The sequence below is a fragment of the Budorcas taxicolor genome, chromosome 10 (assembly GCF_023091745.1).
Source record: "Budorcas taxicolor isolate Tak-1 chromosome 10, Takin1.1, whole genome shotgun sequence".
In the NCBI taxonomy this organism is placed as follows: domain Eukaryota; kingdom Metazoa; phylum Chordata; class Mammalia; order Artiodactyla; family Bovidae; genus Budorcas; species Budorcas taxicolor.
Window position 1 is genome coordinate 79728258 of NC_068919.1, and position 10873 is coordinate 79739130.

The following is a 10873-nucleotide window of genomic DNA, read 5'->3' on the forward strand; positions in this document are numbered from 1 at the left end:
GTAGCTGGATTGATGATGAACATTGAAAGCAGTTCAGTGGAAAGGTAGGGTGGAGGTCTGGCTGTAGGTGAATGAGAGCTTGAGAAAGTGGCATCTCAGAGTGTAAAAACTACCTGCTCTTGGACCTCTGCTGTTGGTCCAGTGATTAAGACTCCAAGCTTTCACTACAGGGGACATGGGTTTGATCCTTGGATGCAGAAATGACATTTCACAACCGAGATCCAGTATGCTTCAAGGTGTGGCCAGAAAACCAAACAGCAAGAAACTACTTGCGCTGAAGCTAAATATATTGGCTTAGGAGAGGTGAGATGGGGTAGCTTTAACGAGTGACACAGGTTGAGGTGGGTTTTTTTTTTAATTGCCAGTTAGATAAAATCAGGGATGTAATGAAGGAAACATTCCAGTTATGCTGAAAGTCTCCCAAAGAGATGACTTTGATAGATTTTATTTTAATCTTATTTCTCTGCATCTTTTTTCCTTTACTATAGATTTGCTACTCGGCTATCTTAGGAAAAGGATTTCTTAGGAAAAGGAAAATTGCCAAGTCATTTTGTTGAAACATTACTATAGGAACAGGAACACTTGAGAAAAAAATGTTAATGTAAACCCAGTTCTACAAATATTGAGTCTTTTCTATGCTAGGCATTTCTGGAAAACAAAACATGAATAACACGTATCTTTTTTATGTCAGTGATGAAGGAATTATTGGGGTGTACACAGACTACCGCTGGATCACATAGAAGGGAGAGTAATTCTCATGAAATATGACTTTTTTTAATTGGAGAAGCTGGTCAGAAAATCTAGTAGGGAAACTTATTCAACAGTTTTCACAGAAAAAACTCACTGCAGAAGACAAATGGTTTAAAATACAGCAGATTAAGTCACTAGGCACTCAGTTCAGTCAGTTCAGTTCAGTCGCTCAGTCGTGTCCGACTCTTTGCGACCCCATGAATCACAGCACGCCAGGCCTCCCTGTCCATCACCAACTCCCGGAGTTCACTCAGACTCACGCCATCGAGTCAGTGATGCCATCCAGCCATCTCATCCTCGGTCGTCCCCTTCTCCTGCCCCCAATCTCTCCCAGCATCAGGGTCTTTAACAATGAGTCAACTCTTCGCATGAGGTGGCCAAAGTACTGGAGTTTCAGCTTTAGCATCATTCCTTCCAAAGAAATCCCAGGGCTGATCTCCTTCAGAATGGACTGGTTGGATCTCCTTGCAGTCCAAGGGACTCTCAAGAGTCTTCTCCAACACCACAGTTCAAAAGCATCAATTCTTCGGCACTCAGCTTTCTTCACAGTCCAACTCTCGCAACCATACATGACCACAGGAAAAACCATAGCCTTGACTAGATGGACCTTTGTTGGCAAAGTAATGTCTCTGCTTTTGAATATGCTATCTAGGTTGGTCAGAGCTTTTCTTCCAAGGAGTAAGCGTCTTTTAATTTCATGGCTGCAGTCACCATCTGCAGTGATTTTGGAGCCCCAAGAAATAAAGTCTGACATTGTTTCCACTGTTTCCTCATCTATTTCCCATGAAGTGATGGGACCAGATGCCATGATCTTCTACTCAAGACCAATTACCTTTGTAGAAGTCAGAAACTTTTTAACATTAAATAAATCAAGATACTTTATTAAAAAATTAATCCTGAAGAAAATCACACCACTTCTGGGGGTGAGCAGCAACTTTTTAAATGGTGGATAGCACCATTATTTTTGTTTTTCGCCCCAGAAAATATTTTCCAGATTACTCTTATTGCAGCAAAAATAATGTTTAGTGAGTGAAAACACAAGATATTGCTTCCATATTTAACACAGAATGCAGAAAATAATTGCAGTTGAAAGACTGATTTCTTTTATAAAAAATATTATGCAGGAAGCTAAGGAGCAAGGGGTCAGAGATGGTCAGACATTTTTTGCCAAGCCCCAGTTTCTCTCACCCAGTACTCTTTCAGGTATTAAAAAAAAACTTCAGATAAAAAAGGTGACCATTTGCCTTAGGGTAGTTTTATGGGCGGGGTAATGATGAACCACAAGCTAGAATCAAGATTGCCAGGAGAAATATCAATAACCTCAGATATGCAGATGACACCACCCTTATTGCAGAAAGTGAAAGTTAAAGTGAAGTTGCTTAGTCGCGCTGGACTCTTTGCGACCCCTTGGGCTGTAGCCCACCAGGCTCCTGTGTCCATGGGATTCTCCAGGCAAGAATACTGGAGTGGGTTGCCATTTCCTTCTCCTGGGGATCTTCCCAACCCAGGGATCAAACCCAGGTCTCCGCATTGCAGGCAGACGCTTTAACCTCTGAGCCACCAGGGAAGCCCAAAGTGAAGAGGAACTAAAAAGCCTGTTGATGAAAGTGAAAGTGGAGAGTGAAAAAGTTGGCTTAAAGCTCAACATTCAGAAAAGCAAGATCATGGCATCCGGTCCCATCACTTCATGGGAAATAGATGGGGAAACAGTGGAAACGGTGTCAGACTTTATTTTTTTGGGCTCCAAAATCACTGCACATGGTGACTGCAGCCATGAAATTAAAAGAGGCTTGCTCCTTGGAAGAAAAGCTCTGACCAACCTAGATAGCATATTCAAAAGCAGAGACATTACTTTGCCAACAAAGGTCCATCTAGTCAAGGCTATGGTTTTTCCTGTGGTCATGTATGGTTGCGAGAGTTGGGCTGTGAAGAAAGCTGAGTGCGGAAGAATTGATGCTTTTGAACTGTGGTGTTGGAGAAGACTCTTGAGAGTCCCTTGGACTGCAAGGAGATCCAACCAGTCCATTCTGAAGGAGATCAGCCCTGGGATTTCTTTGGAAGGAATGATGCTAAAGCTGAAACTCCAGTACTTTGGCCACCTCATGCGAAGAGTTGACTCATTGGAAAAGACCCTGATGCTGGGAGAGATTGGGGGCAGGAGGAGAAGGGGACGACCGAGGATGAGATGGCTGGATGGCATCACGGACTCGATGGACGCGAGTCTGAGTGACCTCCGGGAGTTGGTGATGGACAGGGAGGCCTGGCGTGTTGCGATTCATGGGGTCGCAGAGTCGGACACGACGGAGCTGGATGATGACCCGAACGTCGTTGCCTCGGAGGTGCGAACGTTGTGAGCCATAGCCTCCCAGCCCCGAGCACCTGACGGCCACGCCCATACAATGTCCCGCCCCTCAGCCCCGCCCACCTGGACTCAGGGTCACTTGGGCCAGCACCGTAAAGAGGCCCCGCCTTGTGGACACCTCTGTCCCCCGACCCAAGGGGTGTTGTCAAGGGCGGTCCCGGAAGTGACGCAGGGACGCGCCCTCCATTTTGTGGGACGCGAGAGCAGCTAAGTGCGTCAGTTGTGGAGAGACGCAGACGAGTTGAGTCCTGGTCTGCGGGGAGGCGGCCGGCTCTATCGCAGACTACGGACCTCTCTGGGTCTCAGCTGCCAAAGATCCTGTCCGGTAGGTGAGTGGCTCACTTTGAGGGAAAGGCTTCTCGGATCGAGGCTTCTTCATGGCCGCTCAGATCGCGAGTGGTCAGGGCTGCTCTCTGTGCGGAGGACGGCGTCCAATGAGCGCAGTTTATTCGAGGTGGGCGCTGGGGCACGTCTCCCTTTGGGTATTGTGTGAGGGGACCTGAAGGTGGAAGGGCGGTCCTGGGCAGGGTCGTTTTTACAGAGGGGTCGTGCGCCCCTCCCTGCCTTTTTATTTCACTGTCTGAACCCCGGGAGTAGTGGGCCGAGACCTTTGCTCGGGGTGTGGTCGGGGCTGTCCCAGGGTGGGTACAGTGATCCGGAGCGGTGGGGTCGGGAGAACGGGAGGGAACGGGGGGGTTTGGCACGCGCGGTTCTCCCCACCGCCGGCTCCGAGGCCGCCATTTTATGGCTGCTCCGCGGCCACCCGCCGCCGTCTGCGCAGGCGCGGCGGTGGCGTCGCGAGATTCCGGCTTCCACCCGCTGTGACGCTCCCGGGACGCGCTTGCAGCCAGTCACCATTGGGCTGGCCTTGCGGAGGGCGGGGTCGGCTCCGCCCGCACTTCTCGGCCTTTCCTAACTGCGGCAGATGGGAGGGGGCCAGAAGAGCCGGGGACAGTGTGCGGCTGCGCAGTTCCAGAGGCGGCAGTGGGCGTTGCGGTTGCTGCGGTCTGGGCCCAGGGAACGATCGTGTTGGGAGCCGAGTTTTAATTTTGTCTGCAAGGGACCCGGCCTAATAAGAGGCACTCTTGGCAATCTTGTTTATAACATCACCGGGTAAACATTTTATTTTATGCTGTTTATGTTTTTGGTCCCTTGACCAGGCATTCCTCTGACATTCACTGGTACTATCTCAATTGAATTTATTTCCTGACAGAAAGTACTAGCCGGACATGAGTGGCTGTCGAGTATTCATCGGGAGGCTAAATCCGGCGGCCAGGGAGAAAGACGTGGAAAGATTCTTCAAGGGGTATGGACGAATAAGAGATATTGATCTGAAAAGAGGCTTTGGTTTTGTGGTAAGTGTTTAGAACTGGTTGAATTTTCTATTGTTAGTGGGTAAAGATTGTTATAAGCAGTGCTTTTGAGTTTTTTGAGTCCCAGTAGAGTATGTTTGGGAAATATGCATTCTTAAAGTAGTGAATTTTCTTAAAGGAGAAAAGAATTTCACTCCTGGCTGGAGAAATCATTTCCGGTCCCTTTTTGATTGGGCTTAATTTATATGCTGTTGTCATTAACATACTCTTTCACAGGTATTTAGTGTTTTTAATGTGTTGTAGAATAGACTTTTAAAGCAGTGTTAAGCGTTATATATATTTGTGTTTTAGGAATTTGAAGATCCCAGGGATGCGGATGATGCTGTATATGAACTTGATGGAAAAGAACTCTGCAGTGAAAGGTGATAATTTTATTTTTAGTTTTATGACTTAGCAGTCTAAAGATAAGCTAGGTATTGGGCTAGGTGTTTTTGTAAATAGATCTCTTAATGTAGCTTAAAGTGGATAATGGAGATTTTTCTTCCTTTCCTGTAGGGTTACAATTGAACATGCTAGGGCTCGATCTCGAGGTGGAAGAGGTAGAGGACGCTACTCAGACCGTTTTAGTAGTCGCAGACCCCGAAATGATAGACGGTATGTGATGAATGGTGGATGGCTGCTTTGCACAAGCATTACTGGAGGAGTCTTAATGTTCTAAAGTTGTTAGCAAAAGTGATTTTGCTGTATATGCATAATCAATTTTGTCATTCATGTGTTAGTCTACTGTTTCTAATAAGCGTGAGTCATAAAATAATGTAGAAACTGTTGGTGGAAGTCATTTGAATGACTTGTCATACCTGATTGCTTGAACTTGCCCACAACTGAACACAATAGGTGCACGTTGCTGCATTTCTTCCATTGTGAGTACTCATTTTCTTCCTCAGAAATGCTCCACCTGTAAGAACAGAAAATCGGCTTATAGTTGAGAATTTATCTTCAAGAGTCAGCTGGCAGGTTTGTTGAAACACAGTTTTGAGATATTTTGATGTGGTTTTTTAAATATTAGTGGGTAGTTAATGTTTTTATTAATGTTTTATTAAAAGTAGTTTTATCTTTAATGGACTTTTAATTGTAATTTTAAATTTTTAATTAAATGTAATTGGGGGATATTTCAAATTTTAATGCTAGTGATCAAATGTAAATGTTTTGAGGATATATTTTCTTGTTTTTAAAAATCAATTTTAACCAAATATTAAACCCTTTATTTGCCAGCCTATCTGTGTCGTTGGCCTTATGACGAGGAGTGCCTGTGGGTTATCCTAATCGTTGTCTTGGTCACTCTTGGTTGGGCCTGGTTGACTTTGCCAGTCAGCTCCTACAGTGATCAATTGGCCACCTCTAGATCTGTGTTTGCCGGTCTAGACGTAATCGGTGCACTTCTTGAAGTGCCAGGTTGCAGCGATCCCAGAGCGCTGATAACGTGATCTGATCCCTAAGTTGAGAGCTGTCTTCTGTAACGCTTCCGAATAAGAGGTCCTGGTCGAAAAGAGTTGAAAGATTCGAAATTAGGTGGTCGTTGGAATCCTGATCGCAGTAAAGTGGTCCTTGGTAACTACACAAGAGTAGAACCTGTCTGCATCCGCCAATAGTCTGCTAATAGGGAGGGCTGTGCGATTAAAGGCTTCCATCAATTGGGTAGTATCCTTCAAGTGGGTGGCGAAGAGCCAGTCGGGCATATGTCATGAAGGTTTCTCCGACCGATAAATGGTTTGCTGCTTGACTAGCCTAGGGAAATAATAATAAAGGTAAAGTAAACTTTTTTAATGACATATGGGGCACAAAATAACTGGTGTCTTGTAAATGTTCTGTTTTTAAATATAAAATTTCTACTTTAGTCTTTACTTTAAAAATATGTATTGTTTCTTTTTGTTTTTTTGTTTGTTTTGTTTTGTTTTTTTCTTTTTGTATTGAGCTCAGTATAGACTAATACTACTTTAATGTTAAAATCTAAACTTCCTCTGGCATTTTGCTTAAAAGCAATATGCTATTTGCTTATTTCGTGCCCTGACATATATTATTTTAAAATTCTGATAGACTACAAGTGTGGTAAATACCATGTTTGTACTTTATCTAACATCTTCTCTTTCAGTAGTCTTGTTTTTATACATTGTGGTTGTTTGTGTGTCACGTTTCCTTTTCTCTGCTTAACTCGATCATCTTGTGTTAAGGATCTCAAAGATTTCATGAGACAAGCTGGGGAAGTAACCTTTGCGGATGCACATCGACCTAAATTAAATGAGGGGTGAGTATGTATTGGCATATGAGAGCCTTTTAAAATGTTCTGAAAGTTGTACTGTGAAGTTAGCGTTCTCAAAATTTGGACATCCTGAAATGCAGCAGTTCTCAATTAGGGTTGAATTTGCTTTTCAGGGTACATGTGGCAGTGTCTGGAGACATTTTGGTTGTCAGAATTGAGGTTACTGCTTGCATCTTGTGGGTAGAGGTCATGTTGTTCAGTTGCTAAGTCATGTCTGACTCTGCAACCCTAAGAACTGCAGCACGCCAGACTTCCCTTCCCTTCCCTTCGATGTCTTCCGCAGTTTGCTCATACTCATGTTCATTGAGTCCGTGATGCCATCCAACCATCTCATCCTCTATCATCTCCTCCTCTTGCCTCCAGTCTTTGCCAGCTTCAGGGTCTTTCCTAGTGAGTCAGCTCGTCGTATCAGGTGGCTAAAGTAGAGGTCAGAGATGTTATTGATCTTCCTGTAGTGGACAGGAAAGCTCCTCACTCCTATTGAATTATGTGGCTTAAGATGTCCACCGTTGGGAGGTTGAAGTTTCCTGTTCAATAATATCGATAGTAAAATGAACGTTAAAAAGTAATTAAGCTAGACTGATAACAGTTTGTGAGATGATAAGAAGTATGTAACTTTACAAATAGTGTATTTTTCCTTTGTAGGGTAGTTGAGTTTGCCTCTTATGGTGACTTAAAGAATGCTATTGAAAAACTTTCTGGAAAAGAAATAAATGGGAGAAAAATCAAATTAATTGAAGGCAGCAAAAGGCACAGGTATCTCTAATATTTTTAAGTCATAGTTTTATTTAAGGGATTTGTGGGGGTCTGCTAGTTCGTTAGTTTATTTTTTTTCTTTCCTTTCTAGTAGGTCACGAAGCAGGTCTCGTTCCCGTACTAGGAGTTCCTCGAGGTCTCGTAGCCGATCTCGTTCCCGGAGTCGCAAGTCTTACAGCCGGTCCAGGAGCCGGAGTCGGAGCCGGAGCAAGTCTCGTTCTGTTAGTAGGTCTCCTGTGCCTGAGAAGAGCCAGAAACGTGGTTCTTCAAGTAGATCTAAGTCTCCAGCATCTGTGGATCGCCAGAGGTCCCGGTCCCGGTCCCGGTCCCGGTCCAGGTCCAGATCAGTTGACAGTGGCAATTAAACTGTAAATAACTTGCCCTAGGGGCCTTTTTTTTAAAAAAAAAAAATTCCCAAACCATACTTGCTAAAAATTCTGGTAAGTATGTGCTTTTCTGTGGGGTGGGATTTGGAGGGGGGTGGGTTGGGCTGGATATCTTTGTAGATGTGGACCACCAGGGGTTGTTGCAAACCAATTGTATTAAATGTCTTTTGATAAGCCTTCTGCTCACATTTTTGTGAATGTCTGAAGTATATAGTTTGTGTATATTGACAGAGCTCTTTTATTACTAAAGCAAATTTAATTTTTTTGTACTAGAAAAATTTTGAACGTTTTAGTTCCTGGTTATTCAGATAGTTAATGCAAAATTAGTTTAATGCCTCAATTAAACTAATTAACAGCTTTGGACACTTAAAAGAGCTCTTAATTTGCTTGTACATAAAGGCTTAATATGAGTTTTCCTTGTTAGGGTTAAGGGTGTCCACCCACCCACCCTTTAACAGCTGTCTGGCAAAGACGTTAAGACAGCTGTTTGTTATTGATAATAAAAGGTTATAAAACTGCTTTTGTGTGTTTGTCTGAAGGAAGTTAGGCTACCTACTTCTTCCCCATGCACTTTTGATGCATTTAAAATCCGTCATCAGGAATGCTGTAGCAGTGAGGTAGGTGTGTGTGTCCTAGACATGTCCAACTCTTTGAGATTCCACGGACTGTAGCCTGCCAGTCTCCTCTCTCCATGGGATTTTCCAGTCAAGAATACTGGAGTGGGTTGCCACTCCCTCCTTCAGGGGAATCTTCTTGACCCAAGAATCCAGCCCACACATCTCTTATGTCTTCTACATTGTCATGTGGATTCTTTACCACCAAAGCCACCTGAGAAGCCACCTTAGTGAGGTATGGTGAGCTTTTTTTTTTTTTAAATTAGTACCTTTGACGTTTCCAGGCTAGTCAAAAGATTGATGGAGTGTGAAGTATTAAAAGCAAATGATGGCTTAGTTTTTTATGACGGTTTCCCTTGTGTGTGACCCTACCTGATTTTGGCATCAGGTTACTTAGGTTTCCATAGCCAAGAGAGGGACAGTTTGGGAAGCAGATTGTAAAAGTTAATACTTCATGCCTAACTTAAAGGTTGTAAAATGATTTTGATGGTCCGAGATCATTCCATAAAACTTAAAAATAACTGCATGTAAATGCTTGAAGAGGCTTTCACATACATTTTATTAATAGTCCTGAGAAATGGGCGTGACAGTCTGTTGAAGGGAAAACAGTTGGTAGTGAAACTGCTTAAGGTTCTACATCCACCTCTATTAAATGTTAGAGTCCTTTATCTAGGAAATTAGTTTCGTTGTTTCTTCTAGGAATATCTCAGACAAGTTTGATTGAATGCTAGTCAAGATAAATACTTGTTAAAATGAGTAACACGTAGTACTCTGTTAAGTTCCTTGCGGATGTAATGTCACTGAATCCTAAACCACTTAACTATTACATGTAGTATTTGTATAGAAGTATTTATATATATGTATGTACAATTTTATTTTTTAATGCAAAATTTTCCAAGAGGAGAGCCAGGGCCTGGAACAACAAGTAAATGGTAGACTGGTATTAGAACCTTGGAAGTCTAGTTCCAGAACCCAAAACTACACTTACCTGCCCCAGCCTTGCAGGGATTTTGAGGAAGGCAGAATTGGCAGCACTAGGAACAGGCGTTTGACAGTGGGAATCTGCATCAGCAGGCAGTGCATTTGAGAGTTCTTGGTAGGAAAGCTTTCCTGTGTTCAAGACTACAGAACTTAGGCCATGAAATTGTGAAGCTGATCACAATGCTTGGGAGAGTTTGTGTGATGTACTTGTTGATTCACTTGAATGTGGGGCATTTTGTGGTTACCTCTGTGGGAAACCTAGGTTTTTTTTCTTTATAGTGTATCTGAAGGGTGTACAGTTCAGCCAGAAGTTGCTGATGTCAAATGGAGAGGTGTGATTATTTTCCCCCTTAGGCTGTTTAGATACAGTAACTCAGAAGGGCATGCTGTATATACTTTGATGTTTTACCAGTGACTTCACCTCTGTCATTAAATACATAGTATCAGTGGCTTACCACTCTTAACAGGATAAAGCGCTGTCTTTAAACAATGGCAGAGATGACCAAGTTAATTTTGAAGTGATAAGTTGGCCTGAATTCCCAGATACAGAACATCAGAAATAATGAGTGTGGCTGTAATCCTAAGCAAAGTTTTAGGACCAGGTTTTACAGTTAGTTGCTCAATTGTGTCCAACTGCAGGTTTTGTGTGGTGTGATGTAACTTTTTTCTGCTGTGTGGTGAGGCATAAGGATCTTTGTTCTCGGACAGGGATTGAACCCCTGCCCCCTGCAGTGGAATCGTGAAGTCCTACTAATCACTGGACCACCAGGGGACTCCCTGTAATTATTTTTCTATATATAGTGGGTCCATGAACAATGCAGGTTTGATCTGCATGGGTCTGCTTATATATGGACTTTGAATAAATACCTGTTGCTGTATTACATGGTCCATGGTTGGTTGAATCAGTTGATGTGGAATCTCAGATACAGAGAGCTGACTAAATTATACTCGAATTTTCAGCAACATGGAGATTGGCTATTCAGGGTTCAGCTTGGTCCTCTAAGGGAAATTTGAGTGTAATATATCTCAAGTTCAGCCATACTTTACTCAAAAAGCTGAACTTAATTGTTCTTCCTAACCAGGTCTCCTAGATGATGTCAGCCAGGTATGAGAGAAAACAATTTGAACAGATAAGTAAACATAGGTAAAATGTAAGGTTGATAGGTGGCAGATAACTTTACAATTTTTTTTTAAAAAACAAATTAGTGTTTTTAAGAGGTGGTTAATGACCCAAGTTGGTGTTCTGTTGGGAGTAGTTGAGGACATTGCCAAATGAATGCCAACATATTTACTTGCCTAGGTTTCCATTTGTACTTAATTAAGGGATATGAAATTCACAAGGAACTTAGGTATAGTCAGGTGTTTTCAAGTGTTTTTATTTGTTTGTTAATCTT

At 42.9% G+C, this 10873-nt stretch overlaps 1 protein-coding gene across 1 annotated transcript; it reads left to right on the plus strand.

Moving 5' to 3' along the window:
* The first annotated feature begins 3319 nt into the window (after positions 1–3319).
* SRSF5 (serine and arginine rich splicing factor 5) lies at positions 3320–8403 on the plus strand. The gene is made up of 8 exons (XM_052646224.1): positions 3320–3566; positions 4326–4467; positions 4777–4847; positions 4981–5079; positions 5370–5439; positions 6654–6727; positions 7388–7498; positions 7590–8403. Exons 2-8 carry the CDS (start codon positions 4342–4344, stop codon positions 7861–7863), a joined length of 825 nt encoding a protein of 274 aa, XP_052502184.1. The 5' UTR covers positions 3320–3566; positions 4326–4341; the 3' UTR covers positions 7864–8403.
* The last annotated feature ends 2470 nt before the right edge of the window (positions 8404–10873 follow it).

What these genes read in the sequence shown, in the direction of transcription:
- SRSF5 (XM_052646224.1), top strand. Translation starts at nt 4,342, where the DNA reads ATGAGTGGCTGTCGAGTATTCATCGGGAGGCTAAATCCGGCGGCCAGG. An exon ending in AAAGAGGCTTTGGTTTTGTG is followed by an intron (nt 4,468 to 4,776) that starts GTAAGTGTTTAG and finishes TTTGTGTTTTAG; the next exon opens with GAATTTGAAGATCCCAGGGA. An exon ending in CTTCAAGAGTCAGCTGGCAG is followed by an intron (nt 5,440 to 6,653) that starts GTTTGTTGAAAC and finishes TCTTGTGTTAAG; the next exon opens with GATCTCAAAGATTTCATGAG.